The sequence below is a fragment of the Lissotriton helveticus genome, chromosome 5_1 (assembly GCF_964261635.1).
Source record: "Lissotriton helveticus chromosome 5_1, aLisHel1.1, whole genome shotgun sequence".
Taxonomy (NCBI): Eukaryota; Metazoa; Chordata; class Amphibia; order Caudata; family Salamandridae; genus Lissotriton; species Lissotriton helveticus.
Genome location: NC_136065.1, coordinates 224,542,591 through 224,564,276, shown reverse-complemented (window position 1 = coordinate 224,564,276; position 21,686 = coordinate 224,542,591). Strand labels below are relative to the sequence as shown.

The 21,686-nt window shown below is 46.1% G+C and overlaps 1 protein-coding gene across 1 annotated transcript in view; it reads right to left on the bottom strand.

The window, feature by feature from the left end:
- NPDC1 (neural proliferation, differentiation and control 1) overlaps nucleotides 1–10,016 on the bottom strand; it is a 451,514-nt gene extending 441,498 nt beyond the window's left edge. Inside the window, exon 1 of the mRNA XM_078642049.1 lies at nucleotides 9,771–10,016. Within this exon, the coding sequence (XP_078498175.1) occupies nucleotides 9,771–9,855 (85 nt within the window). The 5' untranslated portion in view covers nucleotides 9,856–10,016. The remainder of the gene's footprint in view (nucleotides 1–9,770) is intronic.
- Between the last annotated feature and the right edge of the window lie 11,670 nt (nucleotides 10,017–21,686).

The following is a 21,686-nucleotide window of genomic DNA, read 5'->3' as shown; positions in this document are numbered from 1 at the left end:
CCCGAGTCAGCGATGGCAGTCTTGTTGCAAAAGGGGTAATTGTTGGTGGTTGGGCCACCCCGGCACAGTTGTGTGATATTCTAGAACTGGGCTTGCAGGCGTGCCCCTGGCTTGAGTCACTCTGACATACATGTGCAGCTCTGAGCAGACAGTGCATCAGATCACACCAGGGGGTCACGACGAGCTTGATACCTCCCCTCCCCCCTCCCGAGCCATTCGAAGTGCAGCGCCCAATAGGACAGATGGAAAGCGGAGTTAGTGTGCAAGGCCTCTAGAGGGAGGGTGAGCAACTGTTAGATCGGGAGCTGTGGCACTTGCCCAAGCTGGCAATGACAGGCAAGGGTAGGGGAAAGGGGAATCTATGGGGGACAAACTGAGATTGACAAGAGTCACAAAAGTCCATGCAAGGATAACACTTCTGCTCAAAGGTGGAGAGGAGGGCTTTACAGAAAACTCGGGGAAGCTATCTGGAAAGGTAGGTTTATCACATTCACCGAAAAGTCTATTGAATGAATCGAAAAAAAAAACAATTTTGTGGTTGTATTTAATAACTTGTGCTGTCTTTATGATTTACATTCACTTATTTCTGGTCATGACGACATCATAAAGTTTGAAAAAACAAAAAACACAGTTGATGGACAGAATGTAGAACAATGTCATACATTCACCCCAGTACAAGGATCTGGGCCTAAATCCATCTTTTTTTTGCACTCCACACCACCCTGGGTTAGACACTGGCTATATGCAAATCAGCTCTGACCCTGTGCCTCATGGGAACAGTCCAGTCCGAACTACCAAGCCATGTCTTTCCCAGACCGGAATCAAGCATCCAAGGACCGGTTTCTGGCTATCAGCCTTCATTCAGCCTGGATAGCTTGACTCGAGTGGTGTGGAGAGCCTGGGACTCACGTCTGAGCATACCCAGCCCACTCGGGGTGAAAATTGCATAAAACACAGTTGATGGACAGAATGTAGAACAATGTCATACATTCACCCCAGTACAAGGATCTGGGCCTAAATCCATCGTTTTTTTGCACTCCACACCACCCTGGGTTAGACACTGGCTATATGCAAATCAGCTCTGACCCTGTGCCTCATGGGAACAGTCCAGTCCGAACTACCAAGCCATGTCTTTCCCAGACCGGAATCAAGCATCCAAGGACCGGTTTCTGGCTATCAGCCTTCATTCAGCCTGGATAGCTTGACTCCAGTGGTGTGGAGAGCCTGGGACTCACGTCCTAGCATACCCATCCCACTCGGGGTGAAAATTGCAAAAAACACATGAAGTTTCCCATACTTTTTATGAAAGCTGAACAATGTCTTGCTCTTAGGCTAATGCCCTTATGACAAGTTACATGAAAAATAAGTGCGTACATGCTTTATATTCAGGGCTTTAAGTGGGCCGGGTCTCAAGGGATCTGAGCACCGGCAGTTTTTTAAAGGGGGCCTCGAAACGGGTCTCTATCTGGCTCAGTTTTGAGCCCTGGCACAGGCGGTCCGTCTTTTTTTTCCGGACTGCAGTGACCGCAGTTTGCGGTCACTGCAGTGGGAAAAAAGTGTCAGGGCACAAAACAGCCCGATAGAGACCCGTTTCCGGACAGCAGGCACATCGATGTGCGCTGCCCTCACTTCTCACTAGCAGAGAAGTTACGTCCATGACGTCATGCCAGGTGAGCGTTGTGGGGGAAGGGAAATCCTTTAAAGAGTCATTTTCTTTCTGGATTTCCCTTCTCTTTCTGAAACGCAAGAGCAGCAAAATTGTGGAAGGGTGACCAGGGCTTTAAGTGGAAGCCTTTTCAATATTATATGTAAGAGGCCATAGTTGCAGCTTATTTATCTTATGCAACTAATAACCATTGACAAAGCCAATAGTCCTGCCTTGTTGTAGGTATGATGTTAGTTGTATCTTATATCTGGATGCAATGACAGAAACAGCAAAGTACAAGTCGGGCGGCACACTACGCTAAACACAGATTTTTAGCGTAAGTGTTTTAAAGCCATGCCCCTAACTACACTGGCCACGCCCCTTTGAGAGACCCCCCAGTTTTTTCATCCCACTTAAAGCCCTGTCTATATTGTCCACATCAATGGTAGACTTTGATGAACTATGAAACCTAAAGTAACATACACTGTCTACTTGAAAGATTTCCCCTCTCTTTTACAAACCTTTTAATTTTTCATTCTGAAATTATGATGGGGGCATCCTGACGGATACTAGCAAGGAACCAATATAAGGATAACAAACGTGTTTTAGGCAGCAGTATATGTTATGGCGATAACTCGTTAGGCGCCAAAGAGGTATATCTTCATATGTGCCTATTGCACCTTCTAGGTAGCCACCCTTCCACAGAACACTGAGCAAATAGCACCGCCTGGCTATTTTGATGCCTATTGTGCATGAAACCGTCTCTGGATACAAAGCTAGTGTTCAGCGTTTGGAAAGCAACATTCATTTTGTTACACAATATCACACCAGGCACGCAAAGGGCTTTAGACCCCCCTGCCCCACCCCCGTCATGTGTGTCAGCCCAATCTCAACAGCATCCCGGGCGCACACACAGACAGTTTTTGAGCTGTTGTGGTCTGGTGTCTGTCTTACTGCAGCCGCACCAGAGTACTTCACAGGTCTTTAAAAGACCATTTACGTGTTAACGAGGCTTTGTTGTTCTTTCACCCCTTCTTAGAGGCCCTGCATCTTCACTCTGCCGATTGCTGGAAGAATTAGCCCCCCCCCCAAAAAAATGTTGTAGCCACCCTGCCCGAAATTTGACTCTAGTTGCGCCTCTGTATCTATCACACATTGTTGTATCCGTCACTTCACTTGAAACAAATTCAAAAATATTTCTTGTGCTATTAATAAAAATATGGCAATTAAAAGAACTGTTTCATAATATTTAGTTTCTCTCATAACCAGGACCACTGGAATGATGTGATTCTGTTGTTTTTGTTGTTGTTTTTTTCCCCATACTAAGAGATTTGACGCATTTTCCACATAATCCTTCATCTGCTGCATAACCTTCAAATTTTAACAAAAATATTTGTTTCTAGCTCAAACATTACTAAAAAGAGGCAACATTTTGTGTGCAGTAGAAGGCCCTTTGCAAAGGTCAACTAGTCATCTTTCAGTTGCTTATTTCTTATCTGGTTATTAAAATAGCACTAATGAGATGAAATATTTGCTCACTGGTATTAAAAATGACAAAATAAAGAAGTAATTCGATCAGAAAAGGTGCCTTATTATGCCACATAATTTGCCCTTTTTGGTGCACAATTAAGGCTCCCAGTTTTCAGTTTTTACTGATTTTTACAGATAAATACAGACACAAAACAATACGTTTCCTATCTGTATTTATTTTTAAAAGCAGAAAAATACAGAAAATTGTGCTTCTTATGAATGACTCTCCATACTGTTCTTCATGAATTCCAGGCCAACAGCTGAACTTATAGCCATCATGGGGAGGTTAAAAAACGAGATGACATGTCCATAAATACAGGGATAGCTCATCATATATTTGTATAGAATGCTAATATTATCTGTGGATGTAGTGTTTTGTTGTTTGTGACTGCCTAATTTGTTAAAACGCGTCCAGCATCAAAGTATGATTGCAAATTTATCACTTAAATAGATGTGGAAATATACCATTTTACAACTCCATTGGCTCTCAAAATCCCAAAATGAATATGGATAAATACCAATTAGATGGGTAAAAATTAAATATGGATAAATGCAGACGGAAATACTAAAAAATCAATACCATAAAACTGAGAGCCCTACACATAATTCAGTCAACCCTGCCGCATAATTTGGTGCTCCGCTGCCGCATTAATTCCTGTGGCCCTCTTTCTAGCTCTACTGTATAAAGAATGGAAGTCAACCACCTGAACCTGCTTGAAAAAAAATAACAAGTTAGGACGACTCCAGTTTGCACATCACTAGCTAGTTAACTGGTAAATATTTGCTGACAAAGTGCAAAACAAGGAGCTGAAGGCAGTAACCCAGGATGTGAGAGGTTGGTCTGCATCCTTGGGGTGGTTAACCTGGTCCGCTCGGGGATCATTAAGGCAGCACTTGGCACCCCTGCCACTGCACGCAGTGCAAATCACTCAAATATACAACTAAGGAAATATTCCACGACTAGCTCAACTGACTCAAGGGGGTATTTTTTTTTATTTCACTTTGAAGTGGAATAACCCGTGTAACATTTCAATAACCTGCTCTGAACTATTCAAAGTCATTACAGGTGAAAGTGTTTTTTTTTCTCACTTTAAATCAACACAGCTATGGAAGAATGACATAGCCGTACTTCCCAACCAGGCCAAAAACGGAGAAGACATCAACATGATTCTTTGCCAGCCTTAACATTAACTGGTTCTATACCAGCTTTAACACGTTGGATGAACAGGGAAGGTTTTGCTTCAGAAAACTGCCTGCTGTCAGGCACTTGCTCTAAACATGCACTATATAATGCAAAACTTTGTTCGTTGATAGGGAACTAGCGGCAATGCAAGCACAAAGATGAACCTCCTGTGCACACACACACAGACACACAATGAAATTATGCTGAAATTCAAATTCATTTTCCAATTTCAAATTTAATTGGTATGAAAAGTGGGGATTATTGACCGGCTAGTTCTATGGTGTGAAAGTGCAGCGGCCTGTTTACGTATTGGGAATCAATGGGCCTGCTACTAGCGTTTCAGAGTAGGCTCCTCTCTTATGTGCTCTTAAAGACAGTCGGATCTGCAGGGAAAAATGCAACATCCCTCTTTCAGTGGCACTGCAGAGGACATCCAAGCCTACATTGTTCTTTGAAATGATACCACATAGAAAACTTCACATGCATCACCACTGAAAGTGCATCTAAGAAAACACTATCAAATCATAACTAAAAGTGGTTTATCAGCTTTATGGGCGTCATACATTCTTCACAACACAGGAATGGAAACATTTACGTCAAGACAGGGAGTTCACTTTCTGTCTGATCGTTGAATCCAAACCACACCTTGCAAAAAGTGGAGACAAAGGACAAGAAACAGTCAAGAATGTTGCTTAAGGTAAAAAACAAAAAACACCCAGGTGGAACTTGTTCTAAATACTACATTTGAATACTGCTAGGATTATTGTAATATTTACCAAAGTATTTTCTTTTACCATTTGTCAAACAGAATAGGTTTGCCCACAGACAGCATATTATATCACATATTCCATTACTCAATGCAGTGGCAGAACACAAAATGATGGCACCCCTTTTCAGAATGTGTTGAGGGGTCCTTGAGACTTGTAATTTGCAGATATTCACAGGCCTTTGGCTGTCAGGGGGTCCTTGAAGGGTGAGCTCCCTCCACCACCCCCTACACTGCAGGGGTTTCATGGGATCTGCATTCTGCCCTTGGTTCAGTGAGGAAAATGAGTTACACGACCTCTGTTAAATTTGTAAAAATAAAAAAAGTGCACGGATCCAAAGACTTTCTTAGAAGCCCAACACAGGAGCTGCCAAATGCTAGGTGTTACCCAAACATCAAGGGTACATAGTCTTACTGCTAGCTCGTGTCTACTTTGTCCACCGTTGTACCTTTCCTATCTCTTTATCTTACTCTTGCATGTTCATTTTCAACCCTGCTTTCTCCTTTGTCACAGTTTTGCTTTCTATTCCTAAATTCTCCCATTTCGGTTTTCCAATCGCTTACTCTGGGACAAAATCAGATGAGGAAAATAAGACTGGTCTCCAAAAATGAGTAGCCCGGCACAAATTAAGCACTGTTAATGACTTGCACAGTGATACACATTCCACAGTCTAATGGCACAAGTATCTCCAGTAAAACAGCAATGGCAGTGGAGCATTTACTCTTTGTTTTAAAGTAAAGGAAAATCTGCGATAAAGTAGCGAAAATACTGTCATAAAATCCAGTGAGAAAATATAGTAGACTCTTAATGACTGTCGACAGGCAGAAATAATTACATACTATTGTTTAAACCACGAAATACATAATTAAGCAGTGATAGCAACTCAAAGCAGCATTTGCCAACAAATCAAGCCTGACTTCTGTTTTTTCGATGCGGCTGGTGGAAGCAGTCACCTAAATGCTATGGTTTGACAATCCCTAGTTCACTCATGTCTATTTATCGAGATGAGGGATCCACTATTATGCATTTTACAGAAAGGTCTCCCTCCATGCCACAATTTATAAGCAATGTGTGTTTTTTAATTAGGAAAGACAAAGCTGTAACCCTGCAGTATTTGCTTGAAAACCTCACAATTAGACAATGAAAGACAACCTTGCAAAGCAGTTTGGTGGAACTTGTGACAAGCTAGTGCCAAAGGTCACGCCACAAACCTGCAGGGTCAGTGGTGCTAGTCTTTTTGTATTGTTAGAGGTCAGCCATTTATGGAGGGCCGCATAACTCCCTCAAGCAGCACCCACACAAGTTATTGCAAACGCCCTTTTTAATAAACAGTGAGAAGAAAAACCACACCTGACACCAATCCCTTCAGGACTCAAATACACCCAGACTGTCAACCCAAGCGAGTAAAAGAAGAAGCAATGCACAGCATGCACACACGTGGTAGAAAGCAACACAAACAGAATACGTAAACAGCCTAACAGTACGGGATCTCACATAAATATGCATAATAAATGACTGAAATAAATAAAGTTAGACAAACTGCTGGACTAATTCCAATGTCTGCGTACACAGCAAGGCCTTCTGGGAGTAAGAAGGATCACACGGAAGACAAGGCTTATGGTATACAGTGCGGAATGGCCTTTTTATCCAGGTCACAAATACTGACAACACAGATACCGGAGTGCATTACTCTCCACCATGAACGCACTACCAAAAGTACATAAGTATCACACACAAGTTTACTGGGGGGGTTAACTTCCTACTATAAAAAAAATCGCAAAAGGATCTATAAACAATGATGAGAAGGGGCTACTTTACCCTGTTACAAATGCATAACATACTCTCTTAGTAACAAATGACCATCATATAATATATACTCGCCAAGTTGGCCTTGGAAAATATATTCCATCATCTCTGGGGGAAATATCTAATTTATCTCTGTGATAAAAGACACTGTTTATTTATGTGTATGGCTCTCCTTCCTCATGGTAATACCTACAACTGTCGTATTTCCCCGGAGGTAAATACAATCCCAAATCTCTATGAACATATGTCCTATTCATCCAGTGCTGCAACCCCCTTACTTCAACCTAGAAGTTGATGGCCATTGCCCATATTCTCTCATGATCCTGTCACTTACAACCAAAACAGTTTATGCCCGGTTGTGCCAAAGGAATATTCTCTGCATTCCCAAATGGTACTGGTCACCTTCTCTCAAGGATAAATACCCCATAGTCCCTATCTGCATTGTACCCATCCACTCTGAGATAAATATGTTTAAACGCCCCCCACTTCTGTAGGAGGATATACTTAAAACCCCATCCTGCATAAACTCCCACATGTCCCCCGATTAAAAAGAAGTGCCCTTTTCTAGCTCAGAATCCTCTGGGTTGCATATGTGTGTACTACTGTCTAAGAGGTAAATTCTCCACATGCGCGCACGCCCTCCATGAGTCCCAGTTTCTTTTGGCTGATGAGTTAGCACCCATTCGGCAGCCCTGCCAAGTACCACGCAACAGCGTTAGACTAACGCATTTTAGTGTGGTGGTCCGCATCACCGCACTAAAATGAATCAATAATACATTTAAGCGAGTTGACAACACCTGCGCGCTGTGAGTGAGAAGCTCTGAGTGAACACAACTGTTGGGACTGAATTTACATTAGCGTGGCGAGTGCTGTGCAGATGGTGTTGCAGACTAGTCACTGGGGGATCGAAAGAGGGGCTCTCCGTTTGCAACTTGGCTCCAAAGTAAGCATTACATGCTCTCCATTTACGGAGCTATGATGTCTTGCATGTTCGAGTGTGGGTAGTAATGTACTGTGCATGTCTGCCTTTAGGAAGTGAAGGAGTGTGCATGCACGAATAGTTTGTTGTGGTGTGTATCTTGTTTCTGCTGAAGGCATCAGCGAGAGCTGCTGTCCGATGCAGGTGACTCCTCGCCACTAGCAGTAGCGTAGCCTCCTGCACCGTCACTGAGACCACCTGCGGCAACATCAAACTGGTAGAATACTGTAGTTTCTGTTTACATTTTTCTTCCATTGAGTTTTTGTATTAATAACTAATCACATTTTAAATAATCAACCACCAGCGGATACATTTTCTTTTGCTTGACAGATCATATTTAACGATTTGCTCATAGAAGAACTTCCTTCCATTTTGCGAGTTCTCTGCATACGATTGTCGGAGAAGGAGAGAAAACCTGCCATATTTAAAAGTATAAGAGCAAGCACTTTATTTACTTCTTGCCATACACAGAGATCTGTAAGAGTACCAAAGTGTTTTAGTGGGGTAATAATGCAACTAGTAAATACTAATACCCAGCTTTTAATCTGTAAAAAAAGGTAAGTACAAGGCCCCAAATATTTTCTCAGGTGCCAAGGGGTCTAGTTTAGTCTTGATTCCCCTACATACTCATTTTTCCATGACTCTGCACTTTCTGACTCCTGATCTCAATCATGCAGGTCATTTTTTTCATTATTCATTAATGTTTTCTCCGCTTCTCACTGGTTTCCTAGCTTCGCTTCCTCCGTCCTCCCTTTCCTGCCTTTTAACTCTTGATCTGGGTCAAAGGTATATGATGAAAAATTCGTGATTCAGATCTTGTCTATTAATTGACCCAGTGTCTCTTAATAAAGATAAGTTTTAAAATGATGGAGTTCAAGATGGCTTACATTGCCTAGTGGACTAACACATCACATGAACTAGAGAAATGAATGTGTTTTGTTTGCTTCCGGTTCAGATTTAGACATCAGGCCTGTATCATCTTTGCCTGAAGGCAGTTCAGATTGCACATGTTTCTTAATGGCAGGGTCATTATTTGCAAAAGTGCGTGAAAAGAAATATTTTTAGGCAGAGGCAGCCTCAGTAATTGGATTCTGGTTCTTGGGCGTGAACCTGTTCAGCCCACGATTTATGTAAATGTGCCAACAGGGCCGGCTTTAGCGCTGGTGGCGCCCAGTGCGACAATCATTTTTGGCGCCCCCACACCATATGACTACCTCCTCAGATTCTCTCCCTACCACCGGACAAAAGTGCACCTCATCCCTCCAATCAGAAGTTATTGCTAAACGTAGCACCCCCTTGAGGTCAGTGCCCCTCCACATGTCAGCGCCCAGTGCGACCACACCAGTCACATTGCCCTAAAGCCGGCACTGTGTGTAAGTAAAGTTGCAGTGCCTGAGCTGAGCTCTGCATTGCAGTCACTGTCTGCAGTCTGCACAAAGTTGAGCTGTGTCAGTGAGGCTGGGGCCTCTCTCACATCCTAATGTACTTCCATTTTTGGTGCTTGGCAGCAGTTTTTATATCTTCTTAGTGTCCCATTGCTCAAATGGGAGTAATTTCCAATATTAATATATTTTCTTCGACTTCATGGCTTGATTTTGCTTGCGAGAAAGTGCCACTCATAGTCGTTGAATATCATTCATAATTAAACTGAAATTATGAAAACGTCACACATAAGCAATCTGAAACCTTGGAGCTATGTTCGTGTCCCTTACGAGTGATGCGCCACCCTGCCAGTGCTAAGCAGCCCGTATCCCCCACACACGCGCCTCTAACTGGCGGTGGATACCTCCTCATCTTCCTTGACTACCTCCATATACGACCTTCCCTCCCTCCAGCGCGATGCCCGGGTCCCCTGCTCACCTGGCGGAGCCGCGGCGCCGAGCTGGCCGAGCCCGCAGAGGAGCAGCAGCAGCCATGCTCCCAGGGCTTCTCTGGGGGGCTCCATGCTCCGGGGCTCAGGGCTGAGGGTGCAGCATGGCTCGGGAACGGCTGCAATCACCGTCGCGCGCCGCAAGCTCAGCTGGCCAGCAATCTGACAGTCAGCGCGCGCTCCCGGGCGGGGCGGAGCGCGCGAGGCCGGAGACCACGGCGGAGATAGAATGTCAAAATAATGAGTAGAGGGCGTGTCTAAAAGGGCGTGGCCAGTCGGAACGGGGGCGGGGCGTAGCGTGTGAGGCGCGAATAGGGGAGGGGTCAGTTTACGTAAAACAAGGGAAGGTGGAGCGAAAACTTGCTGGAGGCGGAGCTACCGCTACAGGGCCTAAAAGCTCAACAACATTGGAGGGTAGGCGCTGGGACAGTAGAAGAGGAGGCGGAGCTGCCATAACAGCAAGGGGGCGGAGCATAAAGCAGGGAGCTTCCACCTTGTAGAAGCCGCCCTTAGGCGCATGCCCTGCCGGTAGTGCACCGGTGCGCCTGATGTCACTATGCAATCTTGCGGGGCAGGTCATTCTCGTCTGCTAACTGCTGTTGGAATTAAAACGCACCTGTATCCGTCGTGTCCCAGGGCCAAACTTTCCCGACCGTTGCCGGGCTTCGTGTTAAATGGCGACCGAGGTGTTTATCTTGACTACAGTGTGCGCTTTTGTTTATTTAGTGCTATGCCATTTGCGCCCAGTATTTTGGTATTCATATTACGCTTTGTTACCACTTACCATTTATGTGGCACGCATTCTTCCTTTGTTAGAGCATCGCATTCGATAGTCCGGGAAGGACTTTGCCTCCGAGGCTTCGATCGAACGGTTTCGGTATGATGTAGTTTGTTGCATGCAGTGCTAATTTTGTAAAAACAGAAGTTGCTTGGGCTCAAAATTTCGCTCAGAAGCCCGCGGCCGGCGCTACGAATATTGTGGTGCCAAATTCCAAGGCTGCGCAGTCTTTAATCCGTTTCATACTTCTTTAATCCACCAACAGAGACTCCCAGCATTTTACTCTTGCTGGTTCTTTCTCATCCCTGCTTTCTCCATTTGGCACTGTTTTTCGGAAATGTTTCTTCCTCCTTCTTTCCCCCCTTTTGTACTTTTTTTTTCTCTCTTCCTCTTGGTTAAAGTCTAATGAGGAAAAATAAGTGTGGTGCACAAAAATAAGTGCAGGTGCCCCCCACCCCAAACCACCAGCTCAAATTAAGCACTGGTTGCCAGGATTAATACATGTGCAGTAGTTGCTGCTTTCACCTAAAGGCATTGTGGATTTAAAGGTGGGCATGGTCCAAGATCGTGATCAATGTATTACACTTCTATTGCAGAATTGTGGCCTTTAAAGATGGCAACAAAAATAACCGAACCAAAGAAAGGTCACACGCAGACCTGTCGTCCTATATTTATTTACTGTGTGAGCATAGGTAGCTGCCAAGTTTCCCAGGTCCATGCGTAACTAGTTAGCCAGTCCTGGTATTTTTAAATTTACAATTATCGGTCTTGTAGTTTTATGTAACCCAGTATAAAACCAGAACTACAAGTCCCAGATGTCTTTAAAAAGAACTGGACTAATTAATCACACACGGAACTGGTAAAAATGCGTAAAAAACCACCCCACAGCTGTTCGGACCTCTTCACAAAAAAGCAAGGGCATGCCTGGAATGCCTTAGCTGTCAAGTCTTCTTTAATCTCATTTGTGATTTTCCTGTATTTTCAGTGTGCCAGTGCGTGATGTTTGCATAACACATTGAATGGCTCGTTCTCACATGCAGAAAAGTGGTGTAAAAACAGTCTGAAAGACCCTTTTGATGTTTGTGAGTGTATGCAGTTTTGGTTTATAGTGAGAACATCAAAGCTACAAGTTCTAAAATACAGTGGCAAAATGTGACCGAATTAACAGATCACACTTGCCGTGAAAGAAAGAGAAAGATTAATTTAAGAATTACATAATGTCAGGGATCACAATTTGGCCCGGGCACTGACGAAAAAAGTGGCCCACGTTCAAGGGGCGTGGCCTACAGTTAAGGGGCGTGGCCCACATTCAAGGGGCGTGGCCCACATTCAAGGGGCGTGCCCTTTCATGAAACACTATTTGGTTACTCTTTGAGGTCTAATTCGTAGAGAAATATTTAGTAAATTAAGCCTTTTAAAGCTTACAGAGCAAGTAACATTGGTAAAGACTAGGAGCACTGCAGGTCTGATAACTGAATACTTACATGCAGTCTTAACGCCCTGCACAAGGTCGTTAGATACTCTTTCCCAACCAGCTAATCATCACATAAATCAGAAATCTAGTACAAAGTCAAGGAGAAAGGGTAAGACTGGAATCTCTGGGAACAGAACATGTAATAACAAAAGTAAGAATTCACAAATGAGGAAAAGGCAGTCTGGGGTGTAAAGAATGCTGAAAAAATGTATCTGTACAATCCAGTCATAAATTTATTTCACAGCCAGCAAGTGATGTCTGTATACAAAAAACACAGTTTTATTCACATCTGTTGCTGCCTTCAAGTCTGGGCCATGAGGAGACTGAGGATTACTCAATTAACCATGAAAATGATATAAAATCTGCAAAAAGGAATTCTAACCTGAACATGCTAGAAAAGTTAATTCTTCTGCACAGAGAAAGAAGTGCCAAGTTTGCAAATTTTGCTAAGGCCTCGAACAAGGCCTAGCATAGAATGAGGCTAAACAGCTCTCTTTTGGGAAATCACATTACATAAAGTCTTAGACATGTCCTGAAATCAACACACAAACATGTTGCCACATTCTGGCCTAGGACCTAAAATAGAGTGCAGTCAGACCTACACACTACAAACAAAAACGAACCAAAACTTACTAATTAATATGTTTCGCATACAGAGAAATATGCCCCTTGTCTGCATTTTGGATGAGGCCTTTAAAATAAAGTTACATTATTAACTGGCACACAAATGAATCAGTAAATTGTGCAAAGAAATGGTAAACAAAATGGTTCCTACCGGTTCCTTCTTGCTTCAGAGGAAGGGATCGGCTAGCAACACATTGCATTTCTGGGTGCTGGATGTGGCAAGTCAAGTAAACCTTTGAGGAAGACCTACTGAACTGAGTCTAGTGCAGTATTTTCTGGATTCGGTGGGATGACAATTGAGGCACACTCGATGTAGCTTTGAGTACTTAGCTACTAGCTTTACTCAGCCTACTTTGGTCAGCCCTGTGGAGAGTGGGATGCCAAGGGGATTAGATGGCCCCTCTTGAGTTAGAGCTTGGCAGTGTGGTGCATCTGGTTACAAGAGTAACCAAATAGAAAAGGCAGGGTGAACACTCTGTAGTTCTGTATGGGAGTGTCAGGACTAGGGTGACCAACTGGCATGGGTGCATGGGGAGTGTAAAAATTCAGGACAAAGGGTTAAAATTCAGAACAAACCTTCTGGACAAAAGGTACGTTTTACAGACCCATCAGAGGAGGTTGCGCATTATTATGTAAGTAAGTAAATAGACAACCATTTAAGCACTAATCAAAATAAGTTTATATCAGGTTGAACCAATCGTGTACTTCGCGGTTTTTCGGTATGCACGCAGCTTTGATCAACTGTGCAGGTCTTTTTGTGATATTTCATATGATAATAATCTATATATATGGTTACAGCACTGGGTTGTCCAGTCTGATATTTTGTTTACAATTCATGGTTCTGAGCAGGCATGTTTGGTGAGAGAAATGGTCGGGAAGATCTGCTTGGATAGTCATTGTGAGATGTAAAGTGGCAAACATAAGATGCCGCTAATCCAGATCCAAACATATTCAACCATTTGCAAACCTATCCATCATGTATTCTTCCATCCATCATTTCACTCATCCATCCCTCCATCCACCCTTTTACTCATCCACCCATTATCCATCCACTCTCCACCCATCCATCCATTCATTCATCCATCCATTTACCCTTTCACCCATCCAGCCACCCTTTCACTTACTCATCCATCCACCCAGTCACTCACCCTTAGACACATTCACCCTTTCGGTCATCCACACATCCATTCTCACTTTTTCTCTCCATCCACACTTTCACCCAATTCATCAATTCACTCATCCATCTAGCCATTTGCCCTCTCACCTATCCAGCCATCCTTTCACTTTCTTATCCATCCACCCAGTCACTCATCCTTCCACCTATTCACCCTTTCAGCCATCCATTCTCCCTTTCTCTCTCTATCGACCCTTTCACTTAGCCATCCATCCTTCCTTCCATCCACCCAACTATCCATCTACTCATCCACTGATGCATCCATCCATTGACCCTATCACTCATCCATCCTTTCAATCATCCATCCATCCATCCTTTCACTCCTTCACTCATCTATCCAATCTTTTGCCCATGTACCCTCCCTTTCACTCACTCATCCATCCTTAAGGCCACCCTTTCACACATCTGTTCATCCATTCACACTTTCACTTATCAATTAATCAATCCATCCATCATTTCACTCATCCATCCACCCATTCTCTCTCATCATCCATCCATTCACCCTTTCATTCATCCATTCACCCTTTCACTGATCCATCCAGCCATCCCTTCACTTACTCTCTCACCCACCTTTTCACAATAATTGTGAGCTGAGCCTTTGTACGCAGCGTTGCAGACAGAAGAGACTCATCAGGAACTCACCCCTCGCTGTAGTTCCTAAAGCAAAGGGAGGCGTTCAAGATGCCCCTGCCAATAGTCAATCTGAAACCTTGGAAGTCATGAGTCATGCATGATGCACAGTGCCAGGCCCTGAGGTGTCTGTGACATGGTGTTGTTTCCAGGGCTTTAAGTGGGATGACAAAACTGAGGGGTCTCTCCAAAGGGGGTGTTCAATGTAATTATGGGCGTAGCTTAAAACACCTAAGCTACAAATCTGTGCTTAGCATAGTGTGCCGCCCGACTGGTATTTTGCTTGCTTCTGTCATTGCGTTCAGATATATAATACAGCAAGTAATGTTACACCTACAACAAGCCAGAACTATAGGTTTTGTCAATGGTTGTTAGTTGCATAAAATAGAAAAGCTGCAACCATGACTTCCTTGAATGTAATATTGAAAATGCATCAGTTCTAAAATTGACACAGAGAAAGAACTATAACCCTTTTTTAAAAAAACTTCTTGCACGGGAGGGGACCGGGGGGGGGGGGGCTAAGGTGAAGATTGTGCGCTTTCAAAACATCACCTGGCCCCCACAGCCAGACCCATTCTTCCTCGCCCACTGTGCCCTGAATGTGAGGGGCTGTGGGCGAGGTGTTAAGACTATCACTGTTTCCCAGGCGGCGTGGGCCCCAGGGGGGCCATGGTGAAAATGGCTCAAAAGGCCTGAGAAACACCTGGCCCCCAGGGAGGCCGATTCTTGTAAACAATCACCCCCTCCCCAGCCACCCTCAGCGTGATTGCTTTGCAGGGCAGGGGGTGCAGTAGAGGCCACAGCTGATAATCGCTGTATGGCCTGCACAGTGAAGCGCTTTCATTTCTGTCTCTGTCTCCGTGCTGTGGGCCGTTTTTTTCTCCCATTTCCCAGTCGACAGAGAGCAGAGAGCACTCTCTGTGGACTGGGAAAGGGGAGAAAAAAAACGGCCCACAGAGGGCACTGAAACAGCGGCCCTTCGGCCGATTCCCGAATGCCCGCAGTGCCAATCCGCCCCTGCATAATGTTAGTCCTGGCACCTTGGCGTGAGTCTCCCTTCCACTTTTTGCTGATGTGCCTCAGATGTTTTGCTGGTGCTAGCTGCTCAGGGCACTGTGCCACTGCCAATCAGTCCCACAGTGCAAGTGCTCCCTAAGAAATGTGTACATGTAATTGACTTCCATGATTGGCTTATTTGGTTTACTATCAGTCCCCAGTAAAGTGCACCAGGAGTACCAGGGCTTGTAAATACAAATGCAGCTGGTGGGCTTGCAGCACTGGTTGTGCCACCCACAGAAGCGGCCTGGTAAAATGTGTCTAAGGTCTGCCATTGCAAAACCTGCGTGCAGTCTGGTACTGTCACGCTGACTGCGCAAATACACTTACTTGCCAGTCCCTAAACCTTCCCTTAACTTCATATTAGTCACCCCTATGGTAGACCCAAGGGCAGGGTGCATTGTAAGCATAAGGTAGGACACGCCCTGATGTGTGTAGCATTGATAAAGATCAATTCAAAATGGTCAGGCGATTTAGTCGATGTTTCCTAAGTTAAATTTGCCTGGCGTTAAACGCCTCTAATACCATACGAAGTTATCCAATAAAGAGGCAGGAAACAAGTTTATTCCGACCGAGTAGAACACATCAGATCAGACAACAAGGTATCGTCTCGAGGTGCTCTCTCAACCTCTCTGAGACCTGGTCTTTTATACCCTGGTTTAAGACATGTGAACGCTCTTTATTACAACAAGGGCATTGTGAAGTATGAGAACGACATCCCCGGCACCCCCCAGTTCCGGCCCATCCAAACACATGACAACAGTAGAGACCCTTTCCCCTCATATGATTGGGAGGGGGCTATCACGCAGCTGAGTGTTCTGCCGATTCCTTTGGAATGTGTGCGCCTGATCGAATCTCAGGGGGTGGGGAGGTCATGATCAATAGTGGCTCCTTTCAGGAAAGGCGAGTGCATACAGTAGTGGGCAATAAACTGTATCCTCGGGCTAAGGGATGACCAGCGGTTCGTACAGGCAGTCGGGCTCAGAGGAAGGGGTCATCAAAGGAGGGGTATCCATGGACGGAAAGGAGGTGTTGGTCAGGCGCGGGGTGTGATTCCCTGAGACAGAGTCATGGGAGGGGAGGGTTCATGACTTGTGCATGTGAGTGCGGGGGCAGCCAGGGTGCGCGGGGAAGGCTTGCAAGGTTCAGGGAAGTGTGCTGACGGGCGATCGTGAACAGGGAGACCATGGTACCTAAAATGGCTGTCGTGTATGCTCATACGTGAGTCTGCAAGATGGCGTAGATGATGTTCAATACACGAACTAAAATTCCACAGTCCTCCCTTTAACATGTCTCGCCAGCTTGTCAGTTCGGATCGATCCCCATGAGACCACGCACCTCTATCTCGTATAGGGGACTCATGTGCTCAGTTTTAAAGTTAAAAGTCTTTGGGCACATGCAGTTGGAAATGAGTGCACATAAAGGTGGTAAACATTGAATACCTAAGCAACACCCACACAGTATCATGATTGGTATCAATAAAAACGTGAACAATCTCCATCCCCAGTTCTTCAAAGTGTCCCAGAACCAGCCTCCAAGCGACCATCCTTCCTGCTCCTGGTGAACCTCTGAGGACAGTCTGTGGAGGTGTTCGATTGCTTTGTAAACTGAAGGTGAGTTATCTGGCACGTAGGTGCAACAGCTGGAGCCGATGATGCGGCATGCACCTCCACGGTCGGCCAGAACCACATCTAGAACAAGGCGGTTTTGAAGAGCCACCAGGCGGACTGCCTGAAGCTCAGCCGTGTTGTTAGCAAGGATGCCAGCGGTGATGTTAATGGTTGTTTCTACTGCCTGAGTCAGGTGTCGGATAGCGCGGCTATTTGCCATTGGTCCCCACAGAGGAACAAGTCCCTTTGCTGCATCCAGGAACTGTGCTCCGGTGGAGTCGGCTTGTTCAACATCTCCGGCGCGCTTTTGCCGGTGGTGGTAGGCTGAAGCCACATACGTGGGAGGAAGAATGAAGGCGATGTAGCACGTACCCCTCCAGCCTTTTGGGAGCCAAGTGTAAGCTTTGGTGCCACAAACAAAGTACATATTCAGGGAAGCAACAAAGGAGGGGGGGTCAGCTGAGACCAATGTTTTGGTGATGCGACAAGAACTGTGACCCACCAGCTGCGTTCCTTGTCCTTCGAGGCATACGAGTCCTGTGACATTGATGACAGACAGGGCCACGGTCAGGGTGGCAGCCGTTTGTTTCCGCAGGTGGGAGAAGGTGGATCTGGCTGGATTGTGGAGCACTTGCATTTCGACCCTTTCTTTGGCAGGGATGTTCGTAAGGAAGGTTGAACCTGAAATTGCAGGACAAAAGGGAGCAGACGTCTTTCCTGTTTTGTTCAGCCAGAACCCATAGTAGAAGTGTGACACCGTTTGACCAGAAGCGGCGTTGTCCTTGTGGCTTTCCTGCATGAGGATCAACCAGGCGAGGCAGGAGCCGTGAACTGAGAAAGGAGAAGGGATGAAGGGGATGGAGTGTCCGGTAGCATGTGGGAGCAACCCACAGATCCAGCAGTTCGTGGCATTTGCAGCAAGGTTGTGCTGGTGCAACAGTTGTACGAAGGAATTGTTCCAGAACTCCTTACGCCTTTCTCGGAGCTGAGGTGAAAGGGTGATCAGTTGGTGCTCTTTCATGGTGGTTGGCTGGACAGTGGTTGGCAACATCTGGTGAGCGGGTGTGCTTTCCTCCAAGATCCAGAAGGAAGTCATGAGGAGGAGGCAAAAGAGGAAGACAATGAAGAAAGCGATTGTCTTTGATTTGTGCAAATTATCAGTCTTTGGGTTCCTGTAGTGGGTATTTCCTGTTGCTTCCGACGTCTTCTTATCTGGCGCTTCCATCATCTTCTTATCTGGCGCTTCCATCATCTTCATCTTCAAGGTGCTCGGTAGTGGGCAGAACCACAGACTTTGTTTAGCTTCTCTCCGGGTAACCCTTGGTTGCTTTGGGTCACCGTTCTGAGATTTTTAACTTAGTCAGTGGCCTACTTAGCCGAAGCTCCCTCCTTTCGACGCAGGAAATACCCTTCTCGGGAAGGCACAGTGGGATCAGAGTGTTTTGCAAGTTCAAGTGCCTCGGTATCAGGATAGCAGTTCAGTGATGGTCGGTCTTTGTTCAGGAGCTCTTCTTGGGTGCTGACGTTGCCTGTCGTGGCCAGGGTCGAGGAAACCTTCTTGCAGTGGTGTGCGTGCAGCCAGTTCTTCTTCCCCTCCACTCGAAGAGCCGTCCGAGTGGTGATCAGTACTTGCCAGGGGCCCGTCCACCGGGGTTCCAGACTCTTCGCTCGTTGAAAGTTCCGGACTAGGATGTAGTCTCCCGGTTGGATATCGTGACCGGGACCCCTGGAAGCATCGGGGATGGCCTGCTGCACCTGTTGATGAATGACAGACAACGTTTTAGTTAACTTGAATAAATAATCTGACAGCAGGACGTCGGGGATGTCGTGAATGGAGGTCGGTTTGGGGGCAGTCCAGAGGTTCATAGGCCGCCCGAACACAACTTCGTAGGGGGTCAAGTGGTGCTTAGTGGGAGTGGAGCGCATCGATAGTAATGCCAGTGGAAGGGCATCTGGCCACTTAAGTCCTGTGGTGGCCACTATTTTTGACAGTTTCAGTTTCAGTGTAGCGTTGTGTCGTTCAACCAGGCCAGCGGATTGGGGGTGGAAGACTGCGTGGAACCTCTGTTTTACCCCCAACCCCTTCAGGATTAGTTGGATAACTTCAGCTATGAAGTGGGGGCCATTGTCGCTCCATAAAATTCGACAAAGGCCGTAGCGGGGAAAAAACTCTTTCAGTAGTACTTTGGCAGTAGTCATGGCAGTGTTATCTCGGGTCGGATAGGCTTCCACCCATTTGCTGAAGGCACATACAATGACTAATACGTACTTCAAGCCTTGGCACCTCTCTAATTGGATGTAATCCATCTGGAGGACCTCAAAGGGGTGGTCGGGGATCCCAAACCCTCCCCGGGGTACCACAGTTCCTTTCCCGGGGTTGTGTTGTAGGCAGATAAGGCACTGCTGGACTAGGCGTTTGGCCGAGTCGGGGATCTTGTTGTTGTGCCAGACTTTGGAAATGAGTTCAATCATGGGGGCAGAGCCTATGTGTGCAGGGGAGTGTGCCATTGTCAATATGGGGATCAAGTATGAGTCGGGCAGCAACCATTTGTTCGTGTCTTTTGTCCGCCAGCAGCCTTCATCGTCCCTTAGACCCACCCGTGCCCATTCAGTCAGTTCGAGAGGTGTGCTAGCCGACTGGATGTCCCTAATTGTTTCCCTAGCGTCAGTCCATTTTCTGCTTGTGACCTGGTCACATACATGCGTGCCGTTGCCCTATTGTCAGCTGTGGTTCGGGAAGTGATGTCGGCTAGTGCGTTTCCCTGTCCAAATAAATCTGTCACCTTCTTGTGTGCCTGGCATTTGATCACTGCTAATTGTTTGGGGAGAAGAACTGCTTCAATCAGGGCGGAGACTAAATCTCCATGAAGGATGGGCGTACCGTGGGACGTCAGGAATCCCCTTTCCCTCCACAGGAGCCCAAAATGATGAACCACCCCGAAGGCGTACTGGCTGTCCGTGTAAATGTTTGCCGTGGTTCCTGCTGCTATGATACATGCTCGTGTGAGGGCAATTAGCTCTGCTGCCTGTGCGGATCGTTGTGTGATGCGAGATGTTTTAACTACTGTTCGAGCTGTCGTCACCGCATAGGCAGCAGAAGTGGTGCCGTCTGGGAGTTTGATACAAGAGCCATCTACCCATAGTTCTCCATCAGGATCTGTAAAAGCAATGTCTCGGAGGTCAATTCTACTCCTAGTCTGTTCGTACGTGAGGGTCACACAGTCGTGTATAGGGGGCATATCGGGGTCATTTTCCGGCAAGGGTAACAGTGTAGCAGGATTCAATGTCGTGCATCTCTTCAGGGTGATGTGGGGTGCAAGTAGAGTCAATTTGTACCCTGTCAGTCGTGCACTAGTCAGGTGTTGAGTCTTGGTCTGGTTCAAAAGGGTGTCAACTGCATGGGGCACTAATACCGTGAGAGAGTTCGAAAGCACAATTCCCTCACTCTGGCGGATAGAGACAGCAGCAGCGGCTACTGCTCGAAGGCAGGCAGGTAAAGCTCTGGCGACTGGATCAAGAGTGGCAGAGAAGTAGGCACAAGGGCGTTGTTTGGCGCCGATGGGTTGAGTTAGAACAGACAATGCGCATCCCTCCCTTTCGTGCGTGAAGAGGGAGAAGGGCTTGGAGTAATCTGGTGTTCCTAGAACGGGTGCCGAGCAAAGGGCATCCCGCAATTCCTTAAAGGATGCTTGGCATTCGGGAGTCCAAGGGAGTGGGAACGGAACATCTTTGGCCAACAGGGAAAGTAGGGGTTTTATAATGAGACTGAAATTTGGTAACCATTGTCGGCAGAAAGAAGTAAGGCCCACTAATGAACGGACTTGCTTCTGTGTTTTTGGAATGGGGGTGTCTAGGATGGTTTGGATTCGGTCAGGCGTAAGTTTCCTCCCTTCTTTGGACAGGAGATGGCCTAGGTATGTTACTTGGGGCTGGCAGAACTGCAGTTTCTTTTTGGAGACTTTGTGGCCATTCTCCGCAAGAAAGTGCAAGAGTTGGATAGTGGCTGTGATTGCAAGTGGAGTGGTGTCGGCCGCCAAAAGGATATCATCGACATATTGGATCAACACCACTCCATCTGGTAGCTGGACGGCGTCCAGCTGTCTTTTGAGGGCCTGGCTGTAGATGCTGGGACTTTCAGTGTAGCCCTGGGGAGCTCTACAAAATCGGTACGAACGGTTTTTTAAAGTGAAGCCGAAGAGATAACGGCTGTCTGGATGGATGGGGATAGAGAAAAATGCATTTTTGAGATCAATAACGGTGAAGGTGGTGGCAGTGGACGGGATGAGAGTCAGAATGGTGGCGATGTCTGAGACTACGGGGTACTGGGGCACCACCACTTTGTTGACTTCTCGCAGGTCGATAATGAAGCGGTACGCTTTCTCATCTCCCTCACCTTGCTTCTTAACAATGGGTAGGATAGGGCTATTGCAGACATTACTAACCACTTCCTCTACCACTCCTGCGTCTACCAAGGACTGAATAATCGCTACCAATGCCTTCTCGCCTTCGGGCGATATCCGGTACTGTGGGAGTTTCGGGAGTATTGCATCTGGTCGAACA